The following is an 18,463-nucleotide window of genomic DNA, read 5'->3' on the forward strand; positions in this document are numbered from 1 at the left end:
ATTCTTTCTAGAATATATTATTGAAGTAATGATGACTATGAGGGCTTTCAAGCAATTGATAAAAGAGGAACGAACATTTATTCACAAACTTAAAAATTAAATAACAAATTATGGGTACAATCTGATTCTTATCACAATACATAATAAAAACGGTATATACATTTCGACTAGAATAATTTCAGAAATCTGTGTCTCTCATTGCAATCTTCACGGAGAAATAGTAGTATATCATATAAATATTCAGGATCAAATTGATCGGATCACAGAATTTTGAGGTGGAGCTCAAGCATATATCTGGGGACGACAAAGACATTCTCCATTCAAAGCATTGTTCACCCAGTCCAAATAGTTTGTGACCTTTGTATAAATTCCTGGTAGATTCGGCCTAGCGCATCCTCTTCCCCAGGAAACTAGACCTACAACAACGTTATTTCCAAATATATAACAACATTTATTATTATTTTTAAGCATTCCCAATCCCAAAATTTGAGGAAGCAACACACCGAAACGATCTATTTTGAGTTATGAGAGTACGACAACTTACCAATTATTTCCATTACGCCACTGTTAGCATTATTCATGTGTAAGGGACCACCACTGTCGCCCTAAAAGCAATATCAATTAGTAAATGCTAGCTGAACATTCAGCTTCGGGAGTATGCAGTAGGGCTTCTACGTTTTTTCCAAGTTCTTCAAACACGTAAATCAACGTTGAGGTAACGTTTTTTACATATCATCGAATAAACGTTGATCAGATATGATAACAACACTTTTCATTATGGTTGCTCAATTAACGGGTTGTTGTCATATTCAACGATGCTGTAAAGTTTCTTACTTTTTATTGAATATATGTTAACCAAGCTCTATGAGGAAAGGTTTTTTCTGGGTGGTTACAACGTTATGTTGAATGGTGTCTCTTTCAACGTTGTAGTTACGTTTCTAACTTCTTATTGTATATACATTCAGGACGATGAGGACACGTTTCGTATAGATGACAACAATAACGAGTTGAATCATGTACTCTGACGTAAAGTTGAATTTACGTTTCGAAATAAACATAATAAAATTCATCGTATAACTCTAAGCAACGGGCTTTATCAGGTATGTAATACACATGACATGTATGTGTTTATTGAGTACCAATGTGTCTGTTTGTCGAATGTACCTGACAAGCATCCTGTTTTCCAGCAGGAAAGCCAGCGCAGAACATGTTATCAGATATTTTTCTCTGACCGTAGTTGGAATTCAAACACTGGTCTCTGCTCCAAACTGGGAGGGTCACTTTCCTTAAAATATTCGATGTTATTTCATTTTCACCTGTCTTTCCCCAACCAGCCACGACTGCGTCACGTCCGGTGTAATCAGCAGCTGAAAATAATGTGGAGATTAATTTTACTCTAGGAAGATGTTGATCATCTACATTTAATATTGAACTCTAAAAGAACTGGAACGGCATCTAGATGCAGGTAAACTGAGGAAGACTGAAAGATAAGATGTAGAGCAATCTATCTCTCTCTGCGCTCTGTGAATTTGATGTAAACCAAAACAACCCGGGGCGTTTAAGCAAAGAGTAACCAACAAGTTGGTTACTCTTTGGTTTAAGTGAGACGACTGCTACGTCCGACTTCTGATGCGGTTGTTCGATTGGTTGCCGAACCATTAGAAAGAGATGGGTTGCTCTACATCTTCCCTCTCAATGGGATACACTTTTCGTCGTATTTCGGTACCTAAGAGGCCCTTCCAGTTCACTGACATTTAAGAAGAAATCATGGAAATTTACCCCTTCTAGGAAGGCACGCTGGCTGTACTGTGGTAGTGAAGTCTACAGGGCTGTCCATTTCCAGAATGGCTATATCGTTGTTGAAACTATATTTGTCGAAACGTTCATGTTCTCTGATACTTCTCAAACCTCTCACAACTATCGTTGATAGTCTATTTGGAGAAACCCTGTTATGATCGGCCAAAACGACTGACATTTCTCGAATATCGAATCTGAAATATTGCAGAACAAATTAACACTTGTATATTTCGAAAATTAATTACTTTATATTTCATTCAGCGTTGAGCTGAAAAGATCAATAAATGAATAGAATAAGTAGGTCTCAAAATAATTTCATACACTTCTTGTACATAAATTGCTCGATTTTGGCTGTTTCTCGTACCTCCATGCCAAATAGGCAGACTTCTCGATCTTGATTTACATGAAAACTGCAGAAGTGAGAACTTTTATTCCATATATATTCATTTGTGTTTTAGATATGACCATGTAACGTGCGCTAAAAAAAAATCGTCGTCTAGTTGGCTATGGAATTCTGAACCTCTAAAATCGGGGATAAACAAGAAGAAGACTGGAAATATTCTTGAATATTCTAGCGACTTCATAGAAGTACCCGAATGTTGCTATAGATTATTATTAATCTCTCCAACCTACTGTTTTGCGATGTGTTGACACAATGTTGCTGTAGATTATTATCAATTGCGATGAGTTGACGTTTTCCGGGAAACTGGTATGTTCAAGCAAAAAAGGAAGTGGTAGACCAAAGAAGAAAACCTCAGATTAATTCAGCAATATTGAAAATATGATGACAGAAGTTCCACGAACCTCTGTTCGGTTTTTATCTCAACTGGCTGAAGTATCCGTTAGCATATGCCACACGATTAAAAAAAAAAAAGATATCAAGATTTAATTGCTGCTTTTCGTCGCTTCGTAGCATGCCTGTTATCTTTTCGAATAACAGGACCAACTTCGTGGGTGAACATAACTACCTTCGTGACCTTGGCCACTTATTGTCTATTCCACAATCAGCAATGATAATGATAATGATAATGTTTATTCATCCAAGAACTTATTGTTACAAAAATTGTACAATCAAGGTTGAATATATCATATATCAAAGTCTTCGTGATGCAGCCTCGTCTTCCGGTACTGACTGCCGGTTCAAAACCCCTTTCAGACCTCACATTGGCGGCATTTGTGTCAAATCTGTTAAGCATAATCTCTTTCGCGTTATCGGCGAGCAAAAACTCATTTACGAGGAGTTTCCTACCGTCTGCACTGAGGTTAAGGCAATCCTCAACTTTCGTCCTCTGTATCTCCCATCGTATGACTCTTCTGATTTTGAGGCCCTTACACCAGGGCATTTTCTGGTTTTCGCTCCTTCACTGCTCCTTCTGATAAAGATGTCAGTTCCGTGTCTGTGTACCGTCTGTCTCGTTGACAACTAGTCCAACGATTTCAGCAGGACTTCTGGAAGCGTTGGCGTCAGGAGTACTTGCATACCTTGCAGCAACGTAACAAGTGGTTGCATCCATCTACTCCTATCCTCCCAGGTACCGTTCTCATCATTCGAGATGACGATCTTCCTCCTCTGACATTGTACATCGGCCATATATCCTCTATTTCTCGAGGAGTTGATTCCACAACACAAGTAGCGGATGTTGCTACTGCATTCCAACTCAGCAGATTGCTCCTGGCTTATTTCATCTGTTCACTCCTTTCAGTTCATCTTACTGAAGGGACAATTCAGGGCGGGCGGTATGTTCCGTCGTGAACATCAGAACATGTTGGGTTGCCTAACTCGGGCGTAGAAAAAAGTAAACAAATTTTTTGTCTATCGATCACGCCAAGAATAATTTCATCGTCGGATGCTCCGAAAGGTTTTTTGAAAAACAAAGTTATCCTCTGTAGCATCGCCGCATTTATCGCACCATTTGTCATATTTATTGAAATCATCTGTATTAATTAAACCAGAGTGATATTGAGCAACTGTGAGTGGAATGCCATGTGTCTTCTTTATCTACGAGTTACATCCACGAAGCTGGTTCGGAAGAAAGGTTAGTTCACTGTTTCCCTTCTCTTTGGAAACCCTCTTTCTACTACCAGACTAGTGGAGGTTCGCCTAGCTTTCTTCTTAAGTCCGTTGGGGTAAGTAATTGCATTTTCCCAATCCACAATAATAATCATCAAGAAATTGGTTGCAAACCCTTTGCGATCATTCAGTTTCCATAAAGGTTGACATGTTTCAGAAAATTAAAAAAGTTGATTACCTACCCTTATAGCATCCAAAAAACATTGGTTTTTGGTATGCACCAGTCAGAGGCGAAATGTGGGACTTATTTTCTTTGATGGAACTTCAACAGTAGAATGTTATGAGGGAGATATCATTATGCCTTTTATAGCTAAAATGAATTTGGATGAATTGTCCAATAGTTATTGTTAAGAGCTGTAGGAACCTTAGTTATTCTAAAGAATGATTTTCAGGATTCGCTCATTAGCCCTGATAACGAATATGAATTTCCTCCATGATCGCGTTATCTCACACTGTGTGACTTTCTCCTACTACCTCATTTGAATAATTCCATAATTCAAATATCTAGACTAGTATCATTGAAAAAATCATCAAATTAACGCTTTTCCATGACGTTTTGAATATATCAGAAGTGTTGGAAGCAATGAGAAAGACATTTATAGCAACTACTTCAATTAAAGAGAACCAGACAACTCATTCTAATGAAAATTATATAATCCAGTTTCTTTATTTTGGTTATGGATTTTCAGTGTTGATAAAATGAATTCAAAATTTATGGATATGTAATTAATAAACCATTGCGCTAGTAATCGAGTACACACCAAATGACCCACTTGCTTAGTAGCCAACTAGCTGGCTGGCCTGCTATAGTTTACGAACTGCTTGTGAAAAAGTCGGCTTTAGTCTTTAAACTCCAGTGTATTGGACCCTTAAGTATTCTTATACGGAATCAGTAAAAACTTCTCTCATTTGTATTTCAAATCCGAAATATATTTTTCAGTGACCCTAATGACAATAAAAGGTCAAGTGCACGGGGCGAGTTCACGAGCCAACAAGCAGGCTTGTAAGAAGCCGGCGGGTCTGAGAGTGCGCTACTAATCGAGTACCCACTTGCTCAGTAGCCAACTAGTTGGCGAGTAGAAACCACGTGTTGCTAATGCCATTAACCACTTGTGTGTAAGCTACTGTGAGTACACGTGGCTAGTTTACAAGCTACTCACTCAAAAGCTGGCAAGTAGCCTGTAAAGTCACCGGCAGTTCAACTTTTTCAAGAGCATTTTCACAAGCAGCTAACGGAGCGAGAGCGTCGAGTACATTGGACCACGGGCGTAGCCAGGGGGGGGGGGTTTGGGGGTTCAACCCCCCCCCCCCCCCCGAAATAATATAGGTACACATGATATCAGTTTCAAAGAGTCTCACTTTATATGTCAAAATCAGAAAATTTTCATTTCAAACCCCCCCCGAAACTCAACCCTGGCTACGCCCATGCATTGGACTAATTTACGAGCTGCTTGTGAAAAAGCCGGCTTGTGACTTGCAAACTCAATCAGTGTACTTGACCCTTTTGAAACAGTACCACCCTTAATATCTAGACCCCCATGCAAAATCAGAAAAAATGCAAAAATAGGTAGGTAGGTTTGTTTGTGTCCTCTACGAATGTATGAATGATGAACAAAATTATTATTATTATGAAAACATTTGTTCCATTAGGAACAAAGTTCGAACACAATTCAGTCATAATGATTTTTTATAAAAGTGAAAGTAAGTATTTTAAAAAACTGCTTCTGGATCAATGATACAGAACATGTGAAAATTAGATGTGACAATATCTAGTAACAATAGATGTTGGAAAGTAATAGTAGCACTATAGCTGAGTACGGATCGCCTATAAAAAATTTATTTCTGACTCATTAATCCTCATTTGAATTGTTTAGGGTGAAGGTGTAACAAATTATATTTATTTGCTTCTAACGATTTTTGTTAGTGGGAAGCAGCAATCTTCAATTAAATCGTGAACTCTTTTTTCTTGCTCGAGCTTTCGAAGATTGTTGCTTCCCACTAATAAAAATCGTTATAATTCATATGAATAGCAACGAATTACAAATCATATTATTTGCTTATACTTGCTTGAAGTAATTCATAAGTGAGGCAATAAAAAGCAGAAATAAAATTTGCTTCAAGACGAAATATGAATTCCTCTAATGTCCAAACATATTCTGTTGAAATTGGCCAATAGAATCTACCGATTACTGCTTTTGTTCTAAAATTTGTTGTTATCGACGAATTCATGATGGGGTTCAGAAACTGCATGAATAATCTGCCAGCCCATGTTTTCTTATACAACATTATGATGATATTAATATATTTTCACTTACCCATTTACGCAGTGAGCAGCAGTTAATAAATGTCTTTTTGTGATTAAACTAGCACCACACTGAATTTCTCCATCTCTTGTCAATCCCACTAACCAAGGGAATTCGTGAGCATCTGCTTCGTTTCCTCCCACTACTCTCATGTGTCGGTAATTTTTGCCACATACTGAAACAAAAATTTAACAATTCTGTTTATCGATAAAACTACCAGATAACTGAGTTAGATCAAGTAATCGAAAAGAGTGAAAAACTTTGATCGTTTGGTGAAACTCCATTTACAATGTAGAATGTGGATAGTGTTTTCCAATTGATGTAATATAAGGAGATTCATCTATGCATTATTTAAATCAAGAAGTTTATATGAATATTGTTCCTTTATCACTTCGTTGATTACTTCGATGAGTGCTTTGATAACAGGTCACATGTTGCGGTGCTGTTCTTTTACCTTTCCCGAGCGTTCGATAGCCTATCGTTCCAATTAACCCTCAACTGCTATCGTCATTTCATATAACGATTCTTATATGGTGGGGTAAATTCTGACCCCAAAACTTTGAACTATGTCTACCCATGAAAATTGTCTATATTTGATAGTTTTTTGTTTATTGAGTGAAGTTCAAAGTCTGCTGAAGTGAAATAAACATTTATTCATCAAATAATTTGAACATTTCGAAAAGAAAACAACCATTACTCAAATAATAAAAAAAAAATTGCTGCAATGTAAGGCTTCATTTACAGCTATCCTCTACAACGTTATTGATTTCTTTGGTGAAAACTATTGCTGGTGTTCAGCTTATGAGGAGTAAGATTAGTACTAAAAAGTAAAAAAATTGCATTATATTGCATTAAAAAAAAACTGCCGCCTAACTTTTGGGGATCAAAATTTCGGATGCTCTAAAATACGTATTGCACTCAATGCAATGCATGGAAATTATTTTTTCCATGAAAGTAATTTGTATTTCGACTATGTGTCTCAATATTGTCTTCGGATTCTGTCTCAGAAATATTCGAATCAGTATCATGAATGCTATGTTGACTTTCTGCGTCGCTCATACGGTCATCCTCATGAAAAATTTCTTCATCACTATGAAAATCCGTATCCAATTCGCTCAAATAAGACATGACCTGCTCAGCATTCATGAGTTTTCCTTCTACCACTATACTATCTGAATTTGCCATCTTCAATTATGAAGAAGTAATTTTTCAATATATCAAGAAGCCCGAAATTTTTCGCGTGAGTACTGTGGTGGGGTACAAACTGACCCCAAGACAATCAGATCGCGTAAACTAGTGCAGTCGAGAATAAGATGCACTCACTATCGGCACAGGCACAGTGAGTACTGAGAATACCTAGAGGCGGAAGAATCTACAGCGATGCGTTCATACGATTATACACGATTAATGACGAGTGGGGTCAAATTTGACCCCAACGATAGCAGTTGAGGGTTAATTATGGACAAATGCTACAACCTAGGTTTTCGAGGTGTGTTCTTTGATTGGGTTCGCAGCTATCTGGAAGGTAGATCCATGTGCGAGGGTGGGACATTCATTATCTGCAGAGTACTTGGGTGTACCATAGTGCTTTGCTCTTCGACCGCTCTAGTTGGTTCTCTTCCTTAACGATTTTCCCGTTAATCTGAGGATAAGGATTGCCAAGTGGTTAACCCTCGGGATACACAGCTGGTAAAAGATTTTTCGTTCAATTAATTTGCTGATGATGCTTCAGTGGCAGTAACAGCTCCATCTTTTGAGGAGCTGCAAGTGTTGTATGGGCTTCCTTTGGAAAGCTTTGTTAACTGCTGTCAGGAAAACACTTTGATGATAAACATATAGAAAACTGAGTGTGTTTACTCCACAATAGTCACAATAATCGTCATCTGGTCATTCGACATCTAAACAATATCATTCCATCTAAAGACGGTGCTCAATTTCTTGGCTGAATAACCGACTGAAGTGGTCTAGGTATTCATATCGATGCATTATGTCATCAACCCTAAAGTTGATACTCTTTGATACTAAGTAGGGTAAGGAATCTACTTCCTCCAGATTATCTCAAAGATCTTTATTACAGTCTGGTTGACAGCCACCTGTAGTACAACATTTTACTATGGGGAAGCACTTCGGATGCTTATGGCTTTTATATTGCAGAAGGGAATTCTTTGTATGATATTCAAAATAACTCCTTTTTGGTCATACAGACCTTTGTGGAGACTGATATCCTTTTCTTTTCTTCCATTTTAATTTTGAAGAGTGTCACACACTATTTGAAAGAGAACGAAAAAAAAATATATTGAAATTATCCTCAAACAAAAGAATGTTCAAGTTTGAAGCGTCCTATCTGTATGCATCAAAATTTATAATCATCTGCTAAATAGTTAAAAATCTCTCAATTTTAACAAATTCAAGATATATGCCGAATGTTTGTTTCAGAACACTGTGGATGATTATTTGAATGATTGTATCAGTGTTTAGCTGAAATTTGTTATTTCTCTTTCACATGTCCTAAAGGATCAATAAATTATTAATATTATAATTATCATTTTATCTTTACTATACTCATTATTAGAAATTATTATTATATACTGGGTGATTTACCGCGGTGTCTTATTAGAAGTTTATAGAAAACTAATCACAATTTTGTGCTGAAAATTTGCATGTGCATGTGGGAGTTTTAGACAATGAACTTTCTCTCTAAAATATTTTCAGTTCTCTGCAATTTCTGGTTATAACGAAAACACTCCACCACTTACCATATTTCAAATGACACACCCAGTATATATCTCTACATCGTTGACCAACCGATTTGATGGCAATTCCAACAGTAGGCCATACCTTGGGCAAAGACTCAATGGTGTATGAATTATTTCGATTCTTATGAAAAAAATGGTGAAAATGGAAGGCAACACTTTTTGTTATATTTCTGCAGGAAATATTTTCTCATTTTTTTTTCCATTTTCAATTTTTCGATTCTGTAGTATATAACGCTGTTTACTGTTTGGATCAAAAATGTATAGGCAGTACAAAACAAATTCATCAAAACTAAATATTTTCCAATAATCAACCATAATTTTTATTATTTCAGTCGATTCTACGTAAAACAGAGGGAGGGTTGTCTAAATGAAACCCATGGGCACAATAGACCTTAAGGTCGCAGTGAACTGTAACCTCTTCTCACTATACTAAATGAAACCCATACATAAAATCGACGTTGGATTCAAATCGTGATATTTGCGGATTTTTAAATCGGCGGGTGCTATGCGTCTGAATATTATTTACCCGGAGGTATTAACCCATTAGTGGGCAGCGTCAATTTTTAAGGACAACTTACATCTCAATTTTTTTTCGGGGGAATGAATATGCATATATCTGATCGATGTAAACTGTTGAGGAAACTACTTGTCCCATCTCATACACATTTCGGTTTTGTACAATGTATGTTCCGGATAAGTTTATTCACTTTTAATGAATCCAGAATTATATTCTTCGTGAAATTGGAGCTAATCGTCCATTTAATATTGTTGTATATCGAACAATAAAAATGAACAACGAAAATGTCCGTATAAAATCCGATTTAGAAAATGGGATAATGTTCTGATACAGTTAATTTAAATTTGGTCGTATATTTTCATCATTTAATTTAAATGTTGCCTCCCTTATGACGGACTCTGCACCAAATGTTCTGGCACAATGATTACTACATATTACCATCAACACTCAACTACTCTTGCCCAGTGGCAAGATACATCAAAGTCGTAACCTTGGCCTCTATCTTCGAGGATCGCTCAATTCATGAAGTCTTTCATTTGGACAGGATATCGAATTAAAAAAAGTGCCACAACCAAAAATTGCTCCGGATATAATAATTGCATGGGTGGAGTTCATGAATAGATGCACTCGCTGCAGCATATCGAATCATAATTCGACCAAGAAAGTGGTACAGGCCATGGTGAAGTATTTTAGATGTTTCAGTCGTTGATGGATTCCTTTTTATGAAACGCTTGAAAGCAGGGAAAAAATTTATTTGGTGTAAAACCTCATCAGGGTCGAACATCGAATCCCTTGATTGATCAGATTTGATAATATTGGCCATATGAATTAATCGTGTTTAGAACTTCATTTGTGAGTTTCTTATTCACTTACTTATAAGGGACACCATAAAATACATCCATGTTTGTATACCGGTTTGTTGCATATTCTTGGCTTGATTCAGGTGACTTTGAGTTTCAATACACTATGTATCATACACAGGGTGTTTTACGGACATGTTTTCGTCTTATGAAATTTTATGAAGCCTAGTCTGTATTCTATGTTTGTTTTTTGCACTAGTCGATGGAGATATGCAGGTTAGACATTCCCACCACCGAAATGAAATGGTTCCTAACATGGCTTTCGGAAAATATGGACCAAATGAATATAACAGTCTGAATATTCTTAAATATGCTTTTTAGACTGCGTAACAAACACTTGGTGGATGAAGGTGCAATGTTGACCTTCACCCACTCATGTTAGTGAGAAATTTGTGATTAAGTTTTCAGTTTTGATTGGTAATTATTGGTTATGGTGTTATATTGCCCTTTAAAGATTTGAATCGGGATAATGTGCCTATAAAAATCGCTCTAGCGTTAGTAGACTAGCTGAATCTGAAGAAACGGGTTTTGTGAAAGATTTACTAAAATCTGGACGACCTAAAATTCCGGATGGCCTGCGTATGAATGTTCTACTTGTAGCATATATCTGAAGGTCACTTAGCTATTGTGGAAAAATTTTGATACTTGAACGCTCAATTACTTCAATTATAAGGGAATAAAATTCGATCACCTTTCGAATCCTAAACAACATTAACTACGGGACACCTGTTTTTGACATACCTAGGTACTCAGGAATAATTTTATTGAGAGAAAGATGAGTTGTAGTAAAAATGGTTGACTGTAGTGAATTTGTAGGAAGTATAGAAAAAAATGACAATTAAACATTATTTATGAAAAAATCAAAATGGGATTCGTTTCTTACGTTGTGTGAATTAACTGTTATGAGAAAACAAGAACAATTCATGAATTTCCTGATAACTTCCACAAAATTTTGAGGAAGCTTCGCTAGTATCCGTCAGGATGACAAACGTTCGATTGACGATGGCGTAACTATTTTTTCATCATGAATTCCTGGAAGACGAAGTGGGAAAGCAGGTCAACAAAGCTGCAGCAATATCAGAAGTACTCATTGCAATTCAAGAATATATAAAACATGTCCAAGATCAGTAATGACATAAGGAGCGCAGACCAGAGCCGAAAGGTCTATAATAAAGAGGATTTTATCTTTTATCATTAACTGAAATGAAGGCTCTAAGAACAATAACGGGATACACACTGGCTGGCAGGCAGAGAAATTCTGCTATTAGAGAGAAGTGCCAAGCGGACGCTCTAGTCAGATGGATAAGGAAGAGGCGGAGAGAGTGGAATCAATGCGGAATCAATCCTTGACTTGTACTTACATCGCAAGCCAAAGTTACTAAGTTACTAAGAGAGCGCCTTCAAATCTCCAAATTACAAAATCCTTCCACAAAGGAAAGATTAACAGCTGCCGTCAAAGATAGACTAACAACACCGGATTATAACGACGACTATGACAGTCATTGGCTTCGCTTCAAATCATCTCTTTCAAATACAGCCAAAGAAATACTGGGCACAGAACGCTCCCGAAAATCCCCAGACTGGTTCGCCGACAGCGAAATTCATATCGCACCTCTTTTGGAGGCAAAACGCAAAGCAATGAAAACAGCAATTAACAATCCTGTCGATGTTGAAGTCTAAAACAGTCTTATAAACATAAAACGCGAGGTCCGTCAAGAAATAAGAAAAATCAAGGATAGCTGGTGGAAAGAAAAAGCTAGGGAAATACAAGCTTACACTGATAACCATGACTACAGGCGTTTTTTCGAAACTATTAAAACTGTTTATGGTTTAAGCAGAAAAGCTAACTTTCCTATAAGAAATGCTCATGGAGCCTTCCTAACTGATGATTCTCGAAAAATGGACGGAACATTACTCTCAGGTGCTGAATCAAAACAACGACTCGGATTTATCCATTTTAAACCGGCTCCCCGTGTAAAGTCCGATGATATCGCTTTTTCACATGTTTGGATGAGGGAGTATGTGTAGCTGGACTATTCTTCGACTTGAGTCGCGCCTTCGACTGTCTAAAACACGTACATATCTGTTTTGGGGGTGTGATATATGACTGGCTGAAAAATGTCACAAGGAACAATAAGAGTGCGGGTTGGAAACGCTCGGTACGAGGAGAAAACGTTAAAGTAAGGTGTTCCTCAGGGATCGCAAGTGGGAATAATGCTCCTATTTTTTGAATTTTGTAAATGTCCTTCCCTAAAACTTGAACATCGAATTATCACATAACGTCGCTATTTTTATGGACCACACCAGCAAATAGTGCTCGGAGATTTATGCGGAGTACTTTTTGAAAAAATATCTAAATGATGCACCAGAAATGCAGTGCTGTTAAATATCGCAAAATCAGAGTGTATCACATCCAAAGTTAGGGGAAGCTAGCACGAAAATTGAAGACTTAGTGGTGGTGAATTCACATCCTTAAATCCTGCGTTGAGTTCCTGGGCTTAGGGGAAAGGTGTTGATCGCTTTGGGTAAGATGATCCCTTTCGATTACAGACTCATGAAAAATGCCATCTGGTTGAATTCTTTGCCATAACATAGCCTCTACCACACTTCTACCTCAGTCAATTTTTTAGTACAGTGCAAGCGAACAGTCGATATTCACAACGAAAAATTTGAATTGTGACCGCTTATTCTAAGATTAGGTTAACTTTAAGATTATGCTACTTTCGTTGTGAATGGTTGATAACAATGATTTTTATATTTGTTGCTTCCTTATATGCTTATATGCGTATAGGTTATAATATCTAATGCTGAATGAAAAAGTTGAACTTGGGGCAGGATGATCCCCCAACTTGTGTACAAGATGATCCCTGGGGATCATCTTACACCATAATTTTTTTACATACTGTTCTGAGGTCTAATAATCGTCAGAAGGGTATACCCATAAATTTTTACAGTAATTTTCAGTTAGGAATTATGCCGCATAAATATAAATATTAATAAATAAATAAAAAAAATCATTCGAGGCGGATGGTCCAAATAAGAATCAATGTTAAGTGCTATTGTTGCCATTAAAAAGGGAATAGCAATTAAAAGAGCGAGTAGGAAGTTTTCACTTTCGCTAATTTCATTGAAACGAAGGACTAAAGAAATTAAGATAATTAAACTCGTGGTGCAGTGAAATATCTGGGAGTAAGAAAAACTGTTTCCACTAATGAACAAGAAACCGAGCTCGTGAACAATATGAAGGACATGGAGCTTAGAATGTATGGATCAATAAGAAGAGAAATTTCGTACTTTATTTTGTTATTTCAGAAAATTTTTAATATTTTAATGGATCTCAAATTAGCTTTTGTCGGTGGTGTATTGAAACCACCATTTACATGTTCGTTTCAAATTTTTGTGATATTACATTTTATATGTAATTTTTAGTTGTTTATTCACTTGATAATTTATAATGTTTTATGCCCAATAAAATTATTTTACAATCTCCAAAGATATTTGTTTTACATACTTCATTCTTGAAAATATGGGAGCTAATTGAAAGAATGGGGTCAAGATGATCCCTGGGATCATCTTAACCATACCACAGGGATCATCTTAAACACAAGGGTGTATAAGATGATTCTTTTGTAACGTTTTGGAAAATCGAAAATATTTCAAAAAACCTTTTGTGACCGACTATTTCGAGTAGGACAATAGAAGGATGGATACTTCTAAGAGGAGTAGACGTTTTCATTTTTGTGCTACCCGAAGAAACTACGGAATCACGCAAATTCTTGCTTAAGGGGATCGCCTTGGGCACCTTTCCCCGATATGTAGATTACAATTTAAGCCGGAGTGACCAATGAAACCATATTTCGGAAGTCTGTGAAAAGATCAGTGAATTTAATTTCGCGTTGATACGAATAAAATATTCTCTACGAAACAGTTCAATTGAATATTTATCATGGCCTAGCTTATAGTCAGTGGAGTTATAATATTGTAGTGTGGGGAAGCAGAGGGGACTTGAACAGGTTGTTTGCTGCTCAGAAAAGAATAACAAGACTTTTTTCAACATTGTTTTTCGGATGTCTAGCAGGCCATTTTTTTGTTGGGCATAAAATGCTGGAATTTGAATAGAATAAGGGACCTTTTAATTATTCTATTTTTAAAATTGACTATAGTTATTTTAACTCTAAAATTCTTCAATTTTACATAGTATCTGTTTTTGTCCACCCAATTTTTGGAGTAAGACTTTGACAGTTTACTGACCTATATAGTACAACTCTACTTCGAGAAGATGAACTTTTTCACCAAATTGAAATAAAATGCAGATCCTATGCCATCTACCTATAGGTATATATTTTGAGATCTATAAGAGAAAATCGATATAAATACTTGAGAAAAGTCACCAGCATATCAGGAGAGTCGCATGTTTAATCATAATTCTCCATGTACAAATAACATGGAATCAAGAAGAGTTCTGCGAAGATCATAATATTTGTAGCTCTCTTATTGAGTGAATTATCATTTTTGGTATGAACATTTGTTTTTTTTTAAATTGAAGTGTTCTTCATATTCTCACGTATAATAATATGCGCCGTTTTTGAGTAATTGGATATTCCAAATAAAAATATATTCTGTAGCTTGTTATTCTGAAGGGAATTTTGTTTTTTCAGGGTTGGCATAGCTCATTATGAAAACTTAAAATGGCTTTATCTTTTTATCTAGGCTGAAGCGAAAAAAATAGTGAAGGAAAAAGGTGTCAAAGGACTCACCGGCTTTGTTATAATAATTATATCAATGAATAGAACTCAATCGTTACACAACATTTTCGGCTGGAAATTCGAAATCGACAGAAATAATAGGTCTTGAAGGAACTACTCCCTTGCTTATTCTAGGGAATTGAGGATTATCCAACAGTAACTATGGCAGTAAGAGAAAACGTTAGCAGATTCGTTGACTTGTTCGCACAAGTATTGTTGAATGTCTTCTGATCAAAGATAGTAAAATTGACATCAGACAGACATTTGAAATCACAGAATAATCGAATAATCACAGAATAATAACTGTGTACCCTAAATTGGAGATATATGTTAAAGGAAATATTATATTTGAAAGAATATTATTTTTGTCTTCTTTTAATTTGTTCATTTGTATTCAGGTCCTTTTTCTATGTTGCAATTTTTTCGAATAATGAAATTTATTGATGGAAAATTTACTTGCAGCATTCTGCGGATTTAACATCATTTTAGCCCTTTGCATGTTTTCTTCACTGCAAGTTCTTTATGCACGATTACTTAGCTGTTATTGTAGGTTCTTAATTGTAGGTTCTAACCATATTTGCACATTTTTTTTTTCATTTTAAAAAATCAACAGCGGAATGCTGAAACACGTACGGACAATAATTATTATATTATAAAGAAGAAACTAAAATACAATATCTCTGTTTCTGCTTATACGTTGAAAGATAGGCCCGAAATATGTCAGTGTATTAAGTCCAAAAATCCCTAGTTTACGGTAATTTTAATTAAATAAATTTCAAAACATATGACCCTTCACGGATATTAGGTATTTGTAACAAACACAGGGAAATTTTCTACTTCAAATATTTCCACGTGAGCCTTTCATAAATAGATCATGAAATAATCAAAATTATATAGAATTGTATGATGCAATGAGAATTTCACAATTCAAAAAAATCTTCGCATCATCAATATCTTCCTTATTTTATTCTTATAAGTCATCATTCTAAGCATCTAAGCCACAAAAATTATAATATGCCATAGACACAGCACTAATACTCTTGCCCAAAGCGTATCAGAAAAATACTCACTACAGTCACAATTATTGATACTCCTAGACTTCCTCGGGTTTGTCTACGAAACAACAAAAATTATTGAACACCAATAGCAACAATGAAACCCTATAAATCTACCTCATTCGCAGGCGCAGTACGGCCAGTGACCAACGTAGCCAGAAAAAAAATCGCAAAAACGATAATCTTCGAGCACATTTTTTTCCCTCCGAATCGTCCCGTTAACCAAACCCGGCAAAATCAAAAGTGCAAACTACATAACACAATATTGCTGTTATTTGTTTTTATACGAAATTGGAACGCTCTCGAGTGGGGGTGCGTTCGCCTTGGCAGTGACTGGGAACGCAACGCATCCATTTTTTTTCAATGTCTAGGAAAAACTATTCGGGAAAGGTCACTGCAAATAATGCATAAGCTTGACATAATTCACGCAACGTGAGATAACCGAGAGACGCAACGGTACCGGCTCTAGGACGGTGCGTCTGTCCGTCTGTCTGTCGATGATTCGGCTTCACCTTCCATTGTCTTCACGCGATGGTGACAACGATTGTTTTAGGTGATTTATCGGATTAACAGCCATGAAATTATCTCGGCCGCAGGCACTACCTTTATTTTTTCTTATCTGTTGATATTATCTCATTATGCGTAATTGTCGATATCGCATATTTGTCCCTAAACCTTAAATGTTTTGTTAATCGGGAAGGTTGAAATTTAAACACAATTGTATTTATTTTGCGCGTATGTCAGCTTTAACGTCTATGAAATAGTTAGGAAGCCCAAGGGAGAAATTCGGGATTTACTCGAGCGTGTCAGATATAAGGGGAGATGCATTGAACCCTGTAGAGTATCTCGTATCTCTGCCAATAATTAGACATGTCTAAGACAGCCTGTCAGAATAGTAAAAAAAAAACGATCATTTTACATATTCGAGCGTGTCAGATTAAGATATATGCGGTTAATTGCATATTGAAAAGTATATATTCTCTTAATCTGACAATTTAAGCGTGTCGAAAATGTGTAGGAGGGCGCCAAAGTAGCAAAAAATAACGTCACGTGTACATTCTCGAGCGCGGTGGCGTTTTTTCTTATTTTGAAGCTAATGATTCAAGAATAACGGAAAAAATATAATCTGACAGTTTTAGCAAGCCGAAACAATACAAGTTGACCATAAAGGTCCCAAAAATCAGTTTTTTTGAATTATCTCCTCCCCCGTGTTTCGAATCTTTTTCGCATTCATTATAAAAGTTGTATAACATAACATTTTCTACAAATTTTGTCCCAAGCAATTTTTTCTACGTTCAAAAGTTTTTGAGAAATATGGCGATTAATGCGAGGTGCTTAGCGATACATGCTGAAGCGAAAATTCATTCGTTGGAAAATAGTACATTCTAAGGTTCAGTCAAAGACAACATTTTCGTGACTAATTTCGAAATTGTCATCATAGAAATACCTTGTCATTTTGACAATTATTGTAGATTAGGATTCTACATTGACCTTGCCCTTTCGCATGTGTGGCTAAGCATGTCGCCCTTATCGTCCTCTAACTCGAGAACGGTTAAGAGTATGTAAAATTGCTTCAGACAAAAGTTGTGTAGAATTTTATTATCTACAATTTTCATAATGAATACAAAAACGATTAGAGGTACAGGGAGGGCAATATTCGAAAAAAAGGGATTTTTATCATCTTCGAAGTGTCAGATTAAGAAAACCCCCCCTGATTAGTGTCAGATTAATGGGTCAACACGTCTACAACACCCAGATTAACCATCTGTATGAAAATCTGAAACGTTCGAGTATGTACAAGTAACGATTGTTTTTTACATTTTCAAAGGACCACTGTGACCTTGCGTCACTTCCAAATTGTCAGTCCCTTGAAAAGTAGCTTCCTTTGGGTCCAATTAACATATCCTCCAAAAATCTGGCACGCTGGAACAAATTCTTTTTTTACAATTTTTAACTCTTCCGTACGGCCAGTTCCACCGCGCAAACTGTCAGATAAGCATGAATTCATTATCAGAGACACGTAGAGCATATACAGAATCTTAATCTGACACGATCGAGTATGTACACCTGACGATTTTTTTTTACATCTTTGAGACCCTGCAGACGCTTTCACCACCGCTGAAAGTGCATACATCATAGAACCTTTTTTTCTTTCTACCATCTTATCTTCAAAATCCACTAGGTCTCGACGACGCTCGAGTAAATCCCGATATAGAATCGTCGGCTCCCCAACTATTGCCCTTTCGCATGTGTGGCTAAGCTCCTCCGCCTTATCGCCCTCTAACTCGAGAACGGTTAGGAGTATGTAAAATTGCTTCAGACGAAAGTTGTGTAGAATTTTATTATCTACGATATTCAT

At 36.4% G+C, this 18,463-nt stretch overlaps 1 protein-coding gene across 1 annotated transcript; it reads right to left on the reverse strand.

Moving 5' to 3' along the window:
• Window positions 1-230: 230 nt before the first annotated feature.
• LOC123318896 (trypsin-1-like) lies at window positions 231-16,638 on the reverse strand. The gene is made up of 7 exons (XM_044905672.1): window positions 16,222-16,638; window positions 16,120-16,162; window positions 6,184-6,346; window positions 1,780-1,991; window positions 1,165-1,367; window positions 545-605; window positions 231-416 (listed from the first exon to the last, which is right to left on the reverse strand). The coding sequence occupies exons 1-7, from the start codon at window positions 16,297-16,299 to the stop codon at window positions 283-285; spliced, it is 894 nt and encodes a 297-aa protein (XP_044761607.1). The 5' UTR covers window positions 16,300-16,638; the 3' UTR covers window positions 231-282.
• Window positions 16,639-18,463: the final 1,825 nt, after the last annotated feature.

The sequence above is a fragment of the Coccinella septempunctata genome, chromosome 8 (assembly GCF_907165205.1).
Source record: "Coccinella septempunctata chromosome 8, icCocSept1.1, whole genome shotgun sequence".
In the NCBI taxonomy this organism is placed as follows: domain Eukaryota; kingdom Metazoa; phylum Arthropoda; class Insecta; order Coleoptera; family Coccinellidae; genus Coccinella; species Coccinella septempunctata.

What these genes read in the sequence shown, in the direction of transcription:
- LOC123318896 (XM_044905672.1), bottom strand. Translation starts at nt 16,299, where the DNA reads ATGTGCTCGAAGATTATCGTTTTTGCGATTTTTTTTCTGGCTACGTTG. An exon ending in GCTGCTCACTGCGTAAATGG is followed by an intron (nt 1,992 to 6,183) that starts GTAAGTGAAAAT and finishes GCAATATTTCAG; the next exon opens with ATTCGATATTCGAGAAATGT. An exon ending in AGCGTGCCTTCCTAGAAGGG is followed by an intron (nt 1,368 to 1,779) that starts GTAAATTTCCAT and finishes CATTATTTTCAG; the next exon opens with CTGCTGATTACACCGGACGT.